At 50.0% G+C, this 14,716-nt stretch overlaps 1 protein-coding gene across 1 annotated transcript in view; it reads left to right on the top strand.

Annotated features, from left to right (window-relative positions):
• The window catches only part of LOC105537370 (stereocilin-like), a gene marked incomplete at its 3' end in the record, with an annotated part of 26,907 nt that extends 13,869 nt beyond the window's left edge, over positions 1-13,038 (top strand). The window contains 20 exon segments of the mRNA XM_011976943.1: positions 5-954; positions 1,903-1,965; positions 2,062-2,166; positions 2,284-2,477; positions 3,106-3,292; positions 3,430-3,545; positions 3,823-3,955; positions 4,309-4,491; positions 4,795-4,833; positions 5,015-5,182; positions 5,331-5,396; positions 5,873-6,001; positions 6,940-6,998; positions 8,078-8,201; positions 8,306-8,418; positions 10,881-11,016; positions 11,430-11,626; positions 11,825-11,915; positions 12,124-12,280; positions 12,869-13,038. Of these exon segments, the coding sequence (XP_011832333.1) occupies positions 5-954; positions 1,903-1,965; positions 2,062-2,166; positions 2,284-2,477; positions 3,106-3,292; positions 3,430-3,545; positions 3,823-3,955; positions 4,309-4,491; positions 4,795-4,833; positions 5,015-5,182; positions 5,331-5,396; positions 5,873-6,001; positions 6,940-6,998; positions 8,078-8,201; positions 8,306-8,418; positions 10,881-11,016; positions 11,430-11,626; positions 11,825-11,915; positions 12,124-12,280; positions 12,869-13,038 (3,380 nt within the window).
• Positions 13,039-14,716: the final 1,678 nt, after the last annotated feature.

Below are 14,716 nucleotides of genomic sequence, written 5' to 3'. Positions count from 1 at the left end.
GCTGTGTGGTATGCAGTCTCATGGGTACCAGGTGCCCAAGGCTGGCTACAGGCCTGTCATGACCAGTTTCCTGATGAGTTTTTGAATGCGATCTGTAGTAACCTCTCCTTTTCAGCCCTGTCTGGCTCCAACCGCCGCCTGGTGAAGTGGCTCTGTGCTGGCCTGCTCCCACCCCTTACCAGCTGCCCTGAAGGCCTGCCCCCTGTTCCCCTCACCCCAGACATCTTTTGGGGCTGCTTCTTGGAGAACGAGACTCTGTGGGCTGAGCGACTGTGTGGGGAGGCAAGTCTACAGGCTGTGCCCCCCAGCAACCAGGCTTGGGTCCAGCATGTGTGCCAGGGCCCCACCCCAGATGTCACTGCTTCCCCACCCTGCCACATTGGACCCTGTGGGGAACGCTGCCCAGATGGGGGCAGCTTCCTGGTGATGGTCTGTGCCAATGACACCATGTATGAGGCCCTGGTGCCCTTCTGGCCTTGGCTAGCAGGCCAGTGCCAGATAAGTCGTGGGGGCAATGACACTTGCTTCCTAGAAGGGCTGCTGGGCCCCCTTCTGCCCTCTCTGCCACCACTGGGACCATCCCCACTCTGTCTGACTCCTGGCCCCTTCCTCCTTGGCATGCTATCCCAGTTGCCACGCTGTCAGTCCTCTGTGCCAGCCCTTGCTCACGCCACACGCCTACACTATCTCCTCCGCCTGCTGACCTTCCTCTTGGGTCCAGGGGCTGGGGGCGCTGAGGCCCAGGGGATGCTGGGTCGGGCCCTACTGCTCTCCAGTCTCCCGGACAACTGCTCCTTCTGGGATGCCTTTCGCCCAGAGGGCCGGCGCAGTGTGCTACGGACAATTGGGGAATACCTGGAACAAGAGGAGGAGCAGCCAACCCCACCAGGCTTGGAACCCACTGTCAACCCCAGCTCTGGTATAAGCAGGATGGAGCTGCTGGCCTGCTTTAGTGTGAGTGCTCTGCCAGAGGGAAAGCTCCTAGAACAGTGAGAAGGCCCTCCAGGGGAATTCCTCGTGTACTCAGAGGCGGTAGTGTGGTGTAGTAGTTGAAGCACACAGCTCTAGAGTCAGACAGGCTTGGATTTATATCTTGGTTCTGTGACCAGCCTTGAATGAGTTATTTAACTTCTCTGAGCAATATTTTTCTCGTCTCATTTATAAACTAGGGATGATACTGGTATATGAGATAATACATGCTGTGGGCTTAGCACAGTGCATGATACACAAGCGTGCAATAAATATTACCTTGTTATTCTTTTAGGCTCTTTGCTTTCTGCACCAGAAAGAAAAAGGATCAAGTTAGAGGACTCTTGATTTTTTTCCTAGAGATTGAGAATTGGAGGCTGGCAGAATACAGGAAGATAAGGCAGGAATGAGAAAGATTCAGGGACACTACCAATCAGAAAACTTTGGTTCTAGGTTCAACTGTGCCACAAATTACTGTGATCTTAGGCAAGCAATTTCATTTAGTTTTTCTGGGCTTCAGTTTTTACTCTGTAGAATGGAGGGGTGGGAATATGTTAAACACCGTAATTCATTCACTGAATGCCTATTATATGCAAGGCACTTTGCTAGGTTCTGTAGGATATATAAAGATTCCTTACTCCATTTTGGGGGCTCCATTTTTCAAGCCCTGGGCCCAGTAAAATGGAATTAGATAGTCTCATAGTATTTGGTTCAGGTCTGCAAGTATTAATTGATCCAACTATGGACCTGGCATGGGAGAGGGTACAAGAGAAATTAGAGATATGATCCTGGACCTAAAAGAGCTTAATATCTGAAGAATCACAGTTGAGATGAAGGACGAGCATCCCAGCAAGTGGAGTTGGAAAGCCTGGGGGAGCTGCAGGAGAGACAGAGAAGACAGCTCTGTTGGCATATTGTCTTTCTTCCCACCAGCCTGTGCTGTGGGATCTGCTCCAGAGGGAAAAGAGTGTTTGGGCCCTGCAGATTCTAGTGCAGGTAACAGGTGGAGGGCCCATGGGTGGGCTGGGTGACAGCCATGGCCAGAGGTCCCTGCCCTGTGAGGCCATACCCACCATGACCTCCTATTCACAGGCATACCTGCATATGCCCCCAGAAAACCTCCAGCAGCTGGTGCTTTCAGCAGAGAGGGAGGCTGCACAGGGCTTCCTGACACTCATGCTGCAGGGGAAGCTGCAGGTGAGCATAGAGAAAGAGGGGAGCAAGGGCACCTGGAGCCTAGTGTTCAGAGGGCTTGCCTTAGTGGGAGGAGGAACTCCAGAGAGGAAGTGGCAGGGATACTGAGCATCTCCAGAGGCAGAATCCATTCCTGTGCCCCCACAGGTACCACCATCTGAGGAGCAGGCCCTGGGTCGCCTGACAGCCCTGCTGCTCCAGCGGTACCCGCGCCTCACCTCCTAGCTCTTCATTGACCTGTCACCACTCATCCCTTTCTTGGCTGTCTCTGACCTGATGCGCTTCCCACCATCCCTGTTAGTCAACGACAGTGTGTAAGGTTCCTGTACCACTCCTCCTGCTCCTGTCAGGGTCAGGCCAACCCCATCCAGCTGGAGCAGCTCCTTCCGGAGCTCCTGTTTTTTTCTTTCATGCCAGATAGGTAATGTGCCAACATCGTAACAAGGTTTGAGAGAGGCGCATCTCATACCTGAGTGTGAAAACCCAGTCATGATGCTAATGAACTACAAAAGGATCAGAGAGGTCCTCTCTATAAAACCAGAGGCCGGGCGTGGTGGCTCACACCTGTAATCCCAGCACTTTGGGAGGCCGAGGCAGGCAGATCACTAGTTCAGGAGTTCTCTGGCCAATATAGTGAAACCCTGTCTCTACTAAAATACAAAAATTAGCCAGGCTTGGTGGTGGGCGCCTGTAGTCCCAGCTACTTGGGAGGCTGAGGCAGGAGGATAACTTGAACCCGGGAGGCAGAGGTTGCAGTGAGCCATGATCGCGCCACTGCACTCCAGCCTGGGCAACAGAGCGAGACTCCATCTTAAAAACAAAACAACAAAACAAAACAAAGACAGGGAGAGTCTCCTTCCTATCTAGACAGCAGGGCTACAGAGGGTCAGGGGAAAACGGTTTGGAAGAAGACAAAGGGTTAAGACCTATTACTCCTCGCAGCCTGGCTACCATCCGGGATTACAGCCCAGGAATGAGGCCTGAACAGAAGGAGGCTCTGGCAAAGCGTCTGCTGGCCCCTGAACTGTTTGGGGAAGTGCCTGCCTGGCCCCAGGAGCTGCTGTGGGCAGTGCTGCCCCTCCTCCCCCACCTCCCTCTGGAGAACTTTCTGCAGCTCAGCCCTCACCAGGTATGAGAATCATCTTCTTTATTTGACTGGCCCATCTTCTGCTAGTGGGGACGAGAGTCAATGGCGTGTCTGTCAGTGGTCCCTCCCTGCAAGAACCCCACAGTGACCCCAGTGCGAGCTAACTTCCCCCATCTCAGATCCAGGCCCTGGAGGATAGCTGGCCAGCAGCAGGTCTGGGGCCCGGGCATGCTCGCCATGTGCTGCGCAGCCTGGTAAACCAGAGTGTCCAGGATGGCGAGGAGCAGGTACGCAGGTGAGTTGTGGGATCAGTAACCAAGGCCAGAGTGGAAGAGGTAGAGAGAGGAAGGTACAGGTGTCATGGTGGGTAGGTGTTCTAGGAAGGAAGGGGCAAGGGAGTAGGCAGTGGCCCCAGGCAGCACAGAGTTCCAGGAGAGGTCTATAGATGGTGCCCCTGTGTAGTGGTGTAGTGGTCAGAGTGCCCAGTGTATGTACCCACATGGTCTGCTGCCAGGCCTGCCTTAGTGCTAGTCTCAGGGACCACACAAAGGTCAGCTTCATGCCCTCCTCAGGCTTGGGCCCTTCGCCTGTTTCCTGAGCCCTGAGGAGCTGCAGAGCCTAGTGCCCCTGAGTGATCCGATGGGGCCGGTAGAACGGGGGCTGCTGGAATGTGCAGCCAACGGGACCCTCAGCCCGGAAGGACGGGTGAGCCCCTCAGCACAAGCCTAGAAGACTCTAGGCTTCCCCTGGGTCTGTGTGGATGGCTTTCCCATTGTGTCAACTTGAGCACAGTGGTGCCAGGCCCCCATCCCGCTTTTGCAACCTCCATTCCTTACTCCATGGCCATTCTTACCTGTTACCACCTCTTCCTGGCCCTTCCCTATCTGGTCTGTGGCACCTCAAACACACCCTTTGCCATTTTGAACCTAATCTACTCCAGTCCAATCCCTAGTTCCAAACCCTATCCCAAGCCCTGGGAAATTCAGATGTGGGATTAGAGAGGAAGTTCAAGGTTCATCTGTCTTTTCTCTCCAGTCCTAAACCTTCTTTGGTTACAGGTGGCATATGAACTTCTGGGGGTGTTGCGCTCATCTGGAGGTGCGGTGCTGAGCCCCCGGGAGCTGCAGGTCTGGGCCCCTCTCTTCCCTCAGCTGGGCCTCCGCTTCCTGCAGGAGCTGTCAGAGCCCCAGCTTAGAGCCATGCTTCCTGTCCTGCAGGGAGCTAGTGTTACACCTGCTCAGGTTTGCCTCTCTCACTCCCTGGCATGCACCCTCCATCCCTGCTTGAGCCCTGTCAAGAGAATCCCATTCAGGGATAAAACCAGCCCCTCCTTTCCCTGGGTGAACACTAAAGGTAAACTCTGTCCACACGAGGACACCTTCATTCCCTTTCCTCAGATCAAGAAAGGACCTGAGTCACTGAGGATGGTTACTGGGGATGTTTAAGAGGGAGTGGGAAGTTTTGGAGGGTTTGCCTTAGGAACCCACTTAGGACCTGGCTGCTGGGTCCTGAGAGCTGTTGTTTTTGGTCCCATCCCAACACAGGCTGTCCTGCTGCTTGGACGGCTCCTTCCTAGGCACGATGTGAGTAGCTGCAACCTCAGCCTCTCGCCAGAGGTCTCTATCCCCCTTTTCCCTTGCTTCTGCATCTGTCCCTCCTCTCTCTCCACTCCCCTCATACTTACTGCCTTGCTGCATTGTGATTGTTGTCTTCCCCACCACCCTTCCCTTCCTCTTCAGACCTCTTGTTTCTCTTGCTCCTTAGCTATCCCTGGAGGAACTCTGCTCCTTGCATCTTCTGCTGCCCGGCCTCAGCCCCCAGACACTCCAGGCCATCCCTAGGCGAGTCCTGGTTGGGGCTTGTTCCTGCCTGGCCCCTGAACTGTCACGCCTCTCAGCCTGCCAGACCGCAGCACTGCTGCAGACCTTTCGGGTATGAGAGTAGCAAGGAGGATGAGACAATCAGGGATACGGGCTCTCTCTGGTTGGGAGGAAGGCGTCTTCCCTGAGGCCAGGGAAGGCCTTTCTTCATACTTCCCCACTTACACACATACACACACACACACCCAATTCTCATGCAGGTTAAAGATGGCGTTAAAAATATGGGTACAACAGGTGCTGGTCCAGCTGTGTGTGTCCCTGGTCAGGTAAGTGTGAGATCTCCCAGCTGAGCTCCTCTCCCCATTTTGGGGCAGTTTCATATGGCTGGTGCTGCCTCCCCCACTACCCTGCAGTGGCCCTGAGAGTTCTGGTTAGCTCTGTACCCATTAGCAGCCCTCCCCAGTTCCAGATGCAGGACAGCATGATCCACCCACATTGTCCTAGACTAATGTCAAAGCTGCGAGGGCCTGAGAAATCTTCCAGGCCACCCACCCTGCTTTCAGCTGAAAAGACCAAGGCTCAGAGAAGCTAAGGGACTTTGTTCGCCTGGTGCCTAACTAGCAGCAACACCTGACCACAGCAGCCTGCAGTGTGAGGCTCTTAGGCGTTTATTGCTACAGTGGCAAATGCCATTCCACTTCTGTCCCAGCTTTGGTCCCTTTCCACCCCCATGGTTTCTTTTCTCTGAGTGCCAAGTCCAGACTCTCACCTATCACTACACTGCTATACCCATCGCTGCCAGCAGCCTGTTCCCACCACCTGGCCAGACTGCCTGCTTCCCCTGCTCCCATTAAAGCTGCTACAACTGGATTCCTTGGCTCTTCTGGCAAACCGAAGACACTACCGGGAGCTGCCCTGGTCTGAGCAGCAGGTAATTCTCCCCATTTAATTTCAGAACTCCCTCCTTCAATATAGTCTACCTTCTTTACCCATCCCTCAGCCCTATTTGGTCAGCTTATCCCTAGTATGCTTTATTGATTGATTGAGACAGAGTCTCACTCTGTTGCTCAGGCTGGAGTGCAGTGGCATGATCAGAGTTCGCTGTAGCCTCAAACTCCTGAGCTAAGGCAATCTTTCTGCCTCAGCCTCATGGAATAGCTAGGACTACAGGTGGTTACCACCATGCCTGGCTAATTAAAAAAAATTTTTTTTTAAGATGGAGTCTTGCTCTGTTGCCCAGGCTGGGGTGCAGTGGCGTGATCTCGGCTCAGTGCACCCTCTGTCTCCTGGTTCAAGTGATTCTCCTGCCTCAGCCTCCCGTGTAGCTAGGACTACAGATGCCCGCCACCGTGCCTGGCTAATTTTTTGTGTGTGTGTGTGGAGATGGGGGTTTCACCATATTGGTCAGGCTGGTCTCGAACTACTGACCTTGTGATCTGCCTGCCTCGGTCTCCCAAAGTGCTGGCATTCCAGGTGTGAGCCACCACGCCCAGCCAATTTTTAAAATTTTTGTGGAGACACTATGTTAAGGTACTATGCTATCCAGATTGGTCTTGAATTCCTGGCCTCAAGCAATCCTCCTGCCTTGGCCTCCTGAAGTGCTGGGATTACAGACCTGAGTCACTGCACCCAGGCCCCTAGTATCCCTTATAATTTGACTTGCTATTGTTTTTCTTTCTCCTTCCCTTTTCTTTCATTTCTTTCTCACTCTCCAAGAGAAGAGTGAGCATCTGGGAAAGTCAGAGGCTGCTGCGTCCTACAGAGTGAAGAGGCAGGACTGGGTCCAAGGCAGTCCTGCCTCTCTACTCTAGGGAGTATCCTTGGACAGTGTCTCTTCTGGGAAGTGGCTCCTCTTTCTTTCTCTTGTAGGCACAGTTTCTCTGGAAGAAGATGCAAGTACCCACCAACCTGACCCTCAGGAATCTACAGTGAGTAACTTGTGTTGAGCAGTGCGCTGAATTCGACCAACATTTTTTTGAGTGCTTACTATGTGCCAGGCACCGTGTGATATGGAATGGGGGATATAGGGATGAATGGTGCATAGTCCCTGCCTCATGTACGTTCTCCTAGCTCCTCCCTTTGGCCTCCTGTCCTTCCACAGTGCCATGCCTATCCTGACTAGAGCCAAAGGACTCAGAAAACCTGGATTCAGGTTCCAGTCCTGTCACCTACTTGTGCCCTTGGGCAAGTCATTTAACCTCCCTGTGTCAGTTTTCCCTTCTTTAAATGAGAATTACAATGGCACCAGCCTCATAGGTAGTTATCGTGAAGATTAAATGAGGTAAGTCATGTGAGATATGTAACACAGTGCCTGGTCCATTGTAAACTCCCAGTAGGCATTTGCTACTATTAGTTTACTTCAGGGTGACTTCAGAGGCACCGTCCAAGCAAGAATAAATAGGAATAAGAAGGTATCACTTTACTTACACCCACAGTAAAAGAACAATGGGCTTCAGAATCTTTTTTTTTTTTTTTTTTTTTTCCAAGACAGAGTCTTGCTCTGTTGCCCAGGCTAGAGTGCAGTGGTGTGATTTCGGCTTACTGCAACGTCTGCCTCCCAGGTTCAAGCGATTCTCCTGTCTCAGCCTCTGGGGTAGCTGGGATTACAGGTGCGTGCCACCATGCCCAGCTAATTTTTGTATTTTTAGTAGAGATGGGGTTTTACCATTTTGGCCAGGCTGGTCTCAAACTCCTGACCTCATGTGATCCACCCACCTTGGCCTCCCAAGGGCTTCAGAATATAAGACATGGCTCTAGTTTCAGTTTACCACATTTCTAGTAGAATGATGTTGGGAATGTCACCTGACCTCTGTAAATCCTTATTTTCTTCTCTGATAAACAGCAGTGATGTTATGGGGGAGCTGATGAGAATATCTATGTAAAAAATTTCTCAAACCATAAATTGCCATGAATGAACATCTGTACTTGTGTTGAGAGTACTGATATCAAGGAGCAAACAGGCTGTTGTATGTGTTGAATGAGCATCTCCCGACTCTCACACCCACAGAGCTCTGGGCACCCTGGCAGGGGGCATGTCCTGTGAGTTTCTGCAGCAGATCAACTCCATGGTAGACTTCCTTGAAGTGGTGCACATGATCTATCAGCTGCCCACTAGAGTTCGAGGGAGCCTGGTGAGAGGGGGTGCCTGGACATTAGTGGGAGCAGGGAGGCTGAGACCCTAGGTATAGAAGCTAGCTCCTATGTTCTGCTCTGGCCTCACCCTGCTTCCCTACAGAGGGCCTGTATCTGGGCAGAGCTACAGCGGAGGATGGCAATGCCAGAACCAGAATGGACAACTCTAGGGCCAGAACTGAATGGGCTGGATAGCAAGCTACTCCTGGACTTACCGTAAGTACTGCAGTTAGAAATATTGGCCCCTCAGAAAGCTCAATCTGGGGTGAAGATCTGCCCTTAGGGAATGCCCTAGAGGAGGCGGTTTTTCTGTCTGGTAGTTCCCTGACATCATTTATAGCCCACAGCAGAGGATTTTATTCAAAGCTGCTCTATGTGTTGACTGGTTCCCAGAATATACTCCAGCATGGGGCAGCAGAGGGTAGCAACACTGTATTGAGGCCTGCCGAGTAATCTTACAATAACCTAGTCCACATTAATTGAGATTGAGATAGTGTCTGAAGTGAGGGAGGCAATACTCCAATGCTGCCCCAGAGGATTGTAGTTTGCTCAGGGCACTGTGTTCTTAGTGCGTTCAGAGGAGTAGATCGAGAGAAAATGTATGAAAAATGTGATAAATGCCTTCAAATACCTGAGGGGCTATCAAGTAGAAATTAGATTGTCATATTTACGAGTGGCCCCATTGGGCAAGACTAAGAGTCGTTAATGGAGATCAGATTTTTACATAGTATAAGAAAAACTAAGGTAGTGAGTTCGTGGTCCTTGGAGCTGTTTGAGCCTAGGTCAGATGGCCCCATGGTAGGAATGTTGTAGAGCACGTTCATATATAGGTTGTGGGAAGAAAAGGCTATAGGAACCCAAGGCTTCTCCCTACCCATAGAGAAGTTTGTTAGTATCTTACTCATATGCTGCTTTTCTCGTTTTACCCCTACCACCACCCCATTGCCATCTGCACTGTAAGTCAGAATAAGAAAATGCTGGTATTACAGTCTTGCTGGGGAATATGGAGATGAAATGGAGTAAAAGTAGTTGACTTCATTCTTACTTTTGTTTTGTTTTGTTTTGTTGAGACAGAGTTTTGCTCTGCCACCAAGGCTGGAGTGCAGTGACGTCATCTCGGCTCACTGCAACCTCCATCTTCCAGGTTCAAGCAATTCTCCTGCCTCAGTCTCCCGAGTAGCTGGGACTATAGGTGTGCACCACCATGCCAGGCTAATTTTTGTATTTTTTGTAGGGATGAGCTTTCACCATGTTGGCCAGGCTGGTCTTGAACTCCTGACTTCAAGTGATCTGCCTACCTCAGCTTCCCAGCCTTCTTACATTTTTATCGGCGTTTCCACATATTTTAGCTCTTGTATGACTTAGACCAGTTCCAGAACTGGCAATCCTAGGTAGGGTACAGGTTATCACCTCTGATTTCTGGGCAAAAGGGATTTATTTATTTATTTATTTATTTATTTATTTATTTATTTATTTATGTTTTTGAGACAGAGTCTTGCTCTGTCACCCAGGCTTGAGTGCAATGGTGCCTTCTCAGCTCACTGCAATCTCCACCTCCCGGGTTCAAGCAATTCTCCTGCCTCAGCCTCCTGAGTAGCTGGGATTACAGGTGTGTGCCACCACACCCGGCTAATTTTTGCATTTTTAGTAGATACGGGATTTCACCATGTTGGTCAGGCTGGTCTCGAACTCCTGACCTTGTGATCTGCCTGCCTTGGCCTCCCAAAGTGCTGGGATTACAGGCTTGAGCCACCGCGTCCAGCCTGTTTTTACTTTTTTTAATGCCATTCAAATCTGTTTAAATATATGGGTTCTGTGAGATAATTTAAAATTCCAAGGTTATAGATGAGGTGAAAGGTCCTGGACAATGCATCAAAAAACTTGAGTTCCTCATTTGTGAAAGAGGGATAAAAGAAACACCTATTTTGTCCAGGCGCAGTGGCTCACACCTATAATCCCAGCACTTTGGGAGGCCAAGGTGGGTGGATCACTGAGATCAGGGGTTCAAGACCAGACTGGCCAACATGGCAAAATGCCTCTCTCTACTAAAAATACAAAAGTTAGCTGGGCGTGGTGGTGCGTGCCTGTAATTCCAGCTATTCGGGAGGCTGAGGCATGAGAATTGCTTGAACCTGGGAGGTGGATGTTGCAGTGAGCTGAGATCCCAGCACCACTGTGCTCCGGCCTGGGTGATGAAGTGAGGCCAGGTCTTGTAGGATCAAATGAAATAACACCTGAAAGAACTTTGTAAATTGTGTAGCACATACAAACAAGATGGGACCTCTTCACAAGTAGAGGAAGGGTGGCCCTGTGGGAAAAAACGGGAATTGGGAGTGAGAAACCTCAACATTTGATCTCTGTGAACCTCAGTTTTTTAATCTATAAAATGGGGAAATGTTAATGGTAGTTAATATTTGGAGCTTTTGAGTCCATTAGATCAGGTAGGATTGTTTTTTGTTTTTTTTTAGGAAGACTAGAAATATGTCACTCCCTTTTTCTCTCCCGTTCAAGCTTGATGGTGGGAATTGGCCCTGGAGCTGTTTACTATCAGTTCCTGTCCAGCTTCACTAAGTTTGGCCTGGGGTCACATCTTACCTGGGGACTGTGGGGTTCTGTGGTCCCTTCTCGAATTGGCCCAGTTCCAACTGAATGCTGTTGTTGTCAAATTGCTATAATAGAATCCAGTTGATGGACAGACTATCCAATGAATCCATTATGTTGGTGGTGGAGCTGGTGCAAAGAGCTCCAGAGCAGCTGCTGGCACTGACCCCACTCCACCAGGCAGCCCTGGCAGAGAGGGCACTACAAAACCTGGTAAGAGTCCACCCTACGAGACTCAGATTTGCTGCCCTGGGCAATTCTTGCTCCTCAGACAATGCTCTCTGACTGTCTCCCAATACTCTACTTCTTGCTTTCCTGCTGCTGAACAGGTTCCTGTCTTCAAGGCCTGGCCCCCGTTTTCCCTCTGGGTTCCGTTCCTTGATAATATGCTTCATGCTAATTGTCCAAACCTCTTGGAGTCCAAGAAATCTCTTGCAGTCCACCTCTCAGACTTTCTGCCTGCTCCTGTGTGGGCTCATTGCTTAAGAAAGTGAACGAAGGTAGTAAGCATCATAGGGTGCTGAGTTGGGAGCAGGAGAGAAGGTCAAGGGGCTTGGTGTCTTGATCAAGGTTTCTGGTACTCTGAGTCAGAAGTGCATTGTCCAAGTTCTGATGCTCTTCTCCAGGCTCCAAAGGAGACTCCACTCTCAGGGGAAGTGCTGGAGACTTTAGGCCCTCTGGTTGGATTCCTGGGGATAGAGAGCACACGACAGATCCCCCTACAGATCCTGCTGTCCCATCTCAGTCAGCTGCAAGGTTTCTGCCTAGGAGAGACATTTGCCACAGAGCTGGGATGGCTGCTATTGCAGGAGTCTGTTCTTGGGTATGGACCTTTGAGAACTTCAGATTCTAACTCATTCTGTACCCAATCCTTCAACCACCATCATCAGTGGCAGTCTGTTCTATATTCTTAAGGTCCCTTGGAGCCCTGTGTCCCAAATCCTAGCATGTCCTCTTTTCCCCTTCCTTTTCCTCACAGTTCCCTCAGCTCCCCAGCCCCCGATTTTCTTCCTGTCCCCAGGAAACCAGAGTTGTGGAGCCAGGATGAAGTAGAGCAAGCTGGACGTCTAGTGTTCACTCTGTCTACTGAGGCAATTTCCTTGATCTCCAGGGTGAGATGAAGGAAGAAGGGAAGGGAGTAGATGCATAGAGGGGACTGGTGAGCTGGTTATGGGGACCCATGGCCAAAGAGGGCAAAGGATATGAAGCCTATATCTAGGGGGAGACTGCGAAACAGAGACAGGACTTTGGAATTACAGCTACAGCAGCAGGCCCTGATCTGTCCAGATCTCCCTACTCTCCTTCTACCTTCTCATGCAGGAGGCCTTGGGTCCAGAGACCCTGGAGCGGCTTCTAGAAAAGCAGCAGAGCTGGGAGCAGAGCAGAGTTGGACAGCTGTGTAGGGGGCCACAGCTGGCTGCCAAGAAAGCAGCCCTGGTAGCAGGGGTTGTGCGACCAGCTGCTGAGGATCTTCGAGGTGAAACTACCCAAATACTCATATGTCCAGCAGGATGTACAGGGAGTATCAAATAGTTTGGGTTCTGCATATGCTTTTCTCTGGGACTGGGTTTTCTAATTATAAAGAAGAGGTTAGAGGGATGATCTTCAAGTCTCTTCTAGTTCTAGAATTCTATAGCTTTGGGAGTTTGTAAACTATTAAGTTTTCTTTTAGCCCAGAATTTCCGTTTTCCTGCTCTCTTGTCTCTTTAAACAGCTGATTCAGCTCTAGCTTGGCTAAGTGTGGAGCTCTCTGCTGGGGAGATCCCTAGAAGCTTTGAGGGAGACATTGTGAGGCTAGAGAACTGGGTTCAAATTCAGCTCTGCCATTAAATCCCTGACCAACATCCTCAGTCTTTCATCTATAAAAGAAGGGACTTGGCATCTCCAATCACTTCTTGTTCTATTATCTTCTAAGCTCTATACATCTTACCTTGTAATAATCCTTTGGTCCCTACTTCCCACAGTGCTCCATCCTCCAAAGGTTGGAAGAGTCATTCCATCTACAGATATCTCTGGGCATATTTTATTACCATACTGACCTCCTGACCCTGTCTTCCCCCTTCAGAACCTGTGCCAAATTGTGCAGATGTACGAGGGACATTCCCAGCAGCCTGGTCTGCAACCCAGATTGCAGAGATGGAGCTCTCAGACTTTGAGGACTGCCTGACACTATTTGCAGGGGACCCAGGACTTGGGCCTGAGGAACTGCGGGCAGCCATGGGCAAAGCAAAACAGGTTAGTGATGGAGAGTCAACTGGGGTTGGCCATGAAGAAGCTCTTTGGGTGTGATGTAGGACACAAAGAGAATATAGAGTTGGATGAGAGGTGGGGGAAGCAGGAGATAAAAGAATTAGAAGATTTGGGTCACAAGTAGGAGGTGAGTGGGGATAAATATTGAGGGAAGAGAGCTAGTATAATGAATAGAGGGACTAAAGCAGTGATTACCAAATTTTAATGTGTATCGGAATCATCAAGGGAACAGATTTTTTTTCTTTATTCTTTTTTTCTTTCTTTCTTAAAAAAATAATGGCATGCTTCGGCCAGGCGCGGTAGCTCATACCTGTAATCCCAGCACTTTGGGAGGCTGAGGTGGGCGGATAATGAGGTCAGGAGATCAAGACCATGATGTCTAACACAGTGAAACTCCAACTCCACTAAAAATACAAAAAAGTTAGCCAGACGTGGTGGCGGGCACCTGTAGCCCAGCTACTTGGGAGGCTGAGGCAGGAGAATGGGGTGAACCCGGGAGGTGGAGCTTGCAGTGAGGCAAGGTCAAGAAAGCACTCCATCCTGGGCGACAGAGTGAGACTCCACCTTGAAAAAAATAAAAATAAAAATAAATAAATAAATAAACAAAATAATAATAATAATGGCATGCTTCATGAATTTGCATGTTATCCTTGCATAGGCGCTGTGCTAATCTTTGTATCATTCCAATGTTTTTATGTGTATGTACTGCTGAACCGAGCACAGGAACAATGCCAGTGCTGATTACCATGCTAGACTGACTTAATAAAAACCTTTGGGGAGGCTGGACGCAGTGACTCACGCCTGTAATCCCAGCACTTTGGGAGGCTGAGGCAGATGGATTGCTTGAACCCAGAGGTTTGAGACCAGACTGGGCAACATGGTGAAACCCTGTCTCCACTAAAAATAGAAAAAAAATTAGCTGGGTGTGGTGGCGCATGCCTGTAATCTCAGCTCCTCGGGAGGCTGGGGTAGGAGAATCCTCTGAGCCCAGGAGGTGGAGGGTGCAATGAGCCAAAATCGCACCACTGCACTCCAGCCTGGGTGTCAAAACAAGACCCTGTCTCATAAATAAAAAAATAAGCCTCTGGGGGAAGGAGTCCAGACATCTGCATCTGCCTTTTTTTTTTCTTTTTTTTTGAGACAGAGTCTCACTCTGTCACCCAGCACGCAGGCTGGAGTGCAGTGGTGTGACCTTGGCTCACTGTAACCTCTACATCCTGGGCTCAAAGGATCCTCCTGCCTCAGCCTCTCAAGTAGCTAGGACTACAGGTGCACGCCACCATACCTGGCTAACTTTTGTATTTTTGGTAGAGATGGGGTTTTGCTATGTTGCCCAGGATGGTCTTAAACTGCTGGACTCAAGCAATCCTCCCACCTCAGCCTCCCAAAGTGCTGGGATTACAGCTGTGAGCCACTGTGCTGGGCCTCAGGCATCTGTGTTTTAATAAATGTCTCTGTGTCTGATGCACATAAAAGTGTAGAACTCATGGACTAGAGTTAGTCTGCTCTTCTTTTCCACTGACTGTAATGTCTTTCAAAACACGTTAGAGGAACTGTAAGGCAACTGTCTCATTTGACAGTGGAGGAAACTAAAGAAAAGGCAGGTGACTTGCCTAGAGTTATACAGCTAAGGGCAGAGGCAAGACTTAAAACCCAGCATTCT

Source organism: Mandrillus leucophaeus, unplaced genomic scaffold, assembly GCF_000951045.1.
Source record: "Mandrillus leucophaeus isolate KB7577 unplaced genomic scaffold, Mleu.le_1.0 Scaffold1712, whole genome shotgun sequence".
In the NCBI taxonomy this organism is placed as follows: Eukaryota; Metazoa; Chordata; class Mammalia; order Primates; family Cercopithecidae; genus Mandrillus; species Mandrillus leucophaeus.
The sequence above is the reverse complement of the archived record's forward strand: the minus strand, read 5'-3'. Positions and strand labels throughout refer to the sequence as shown.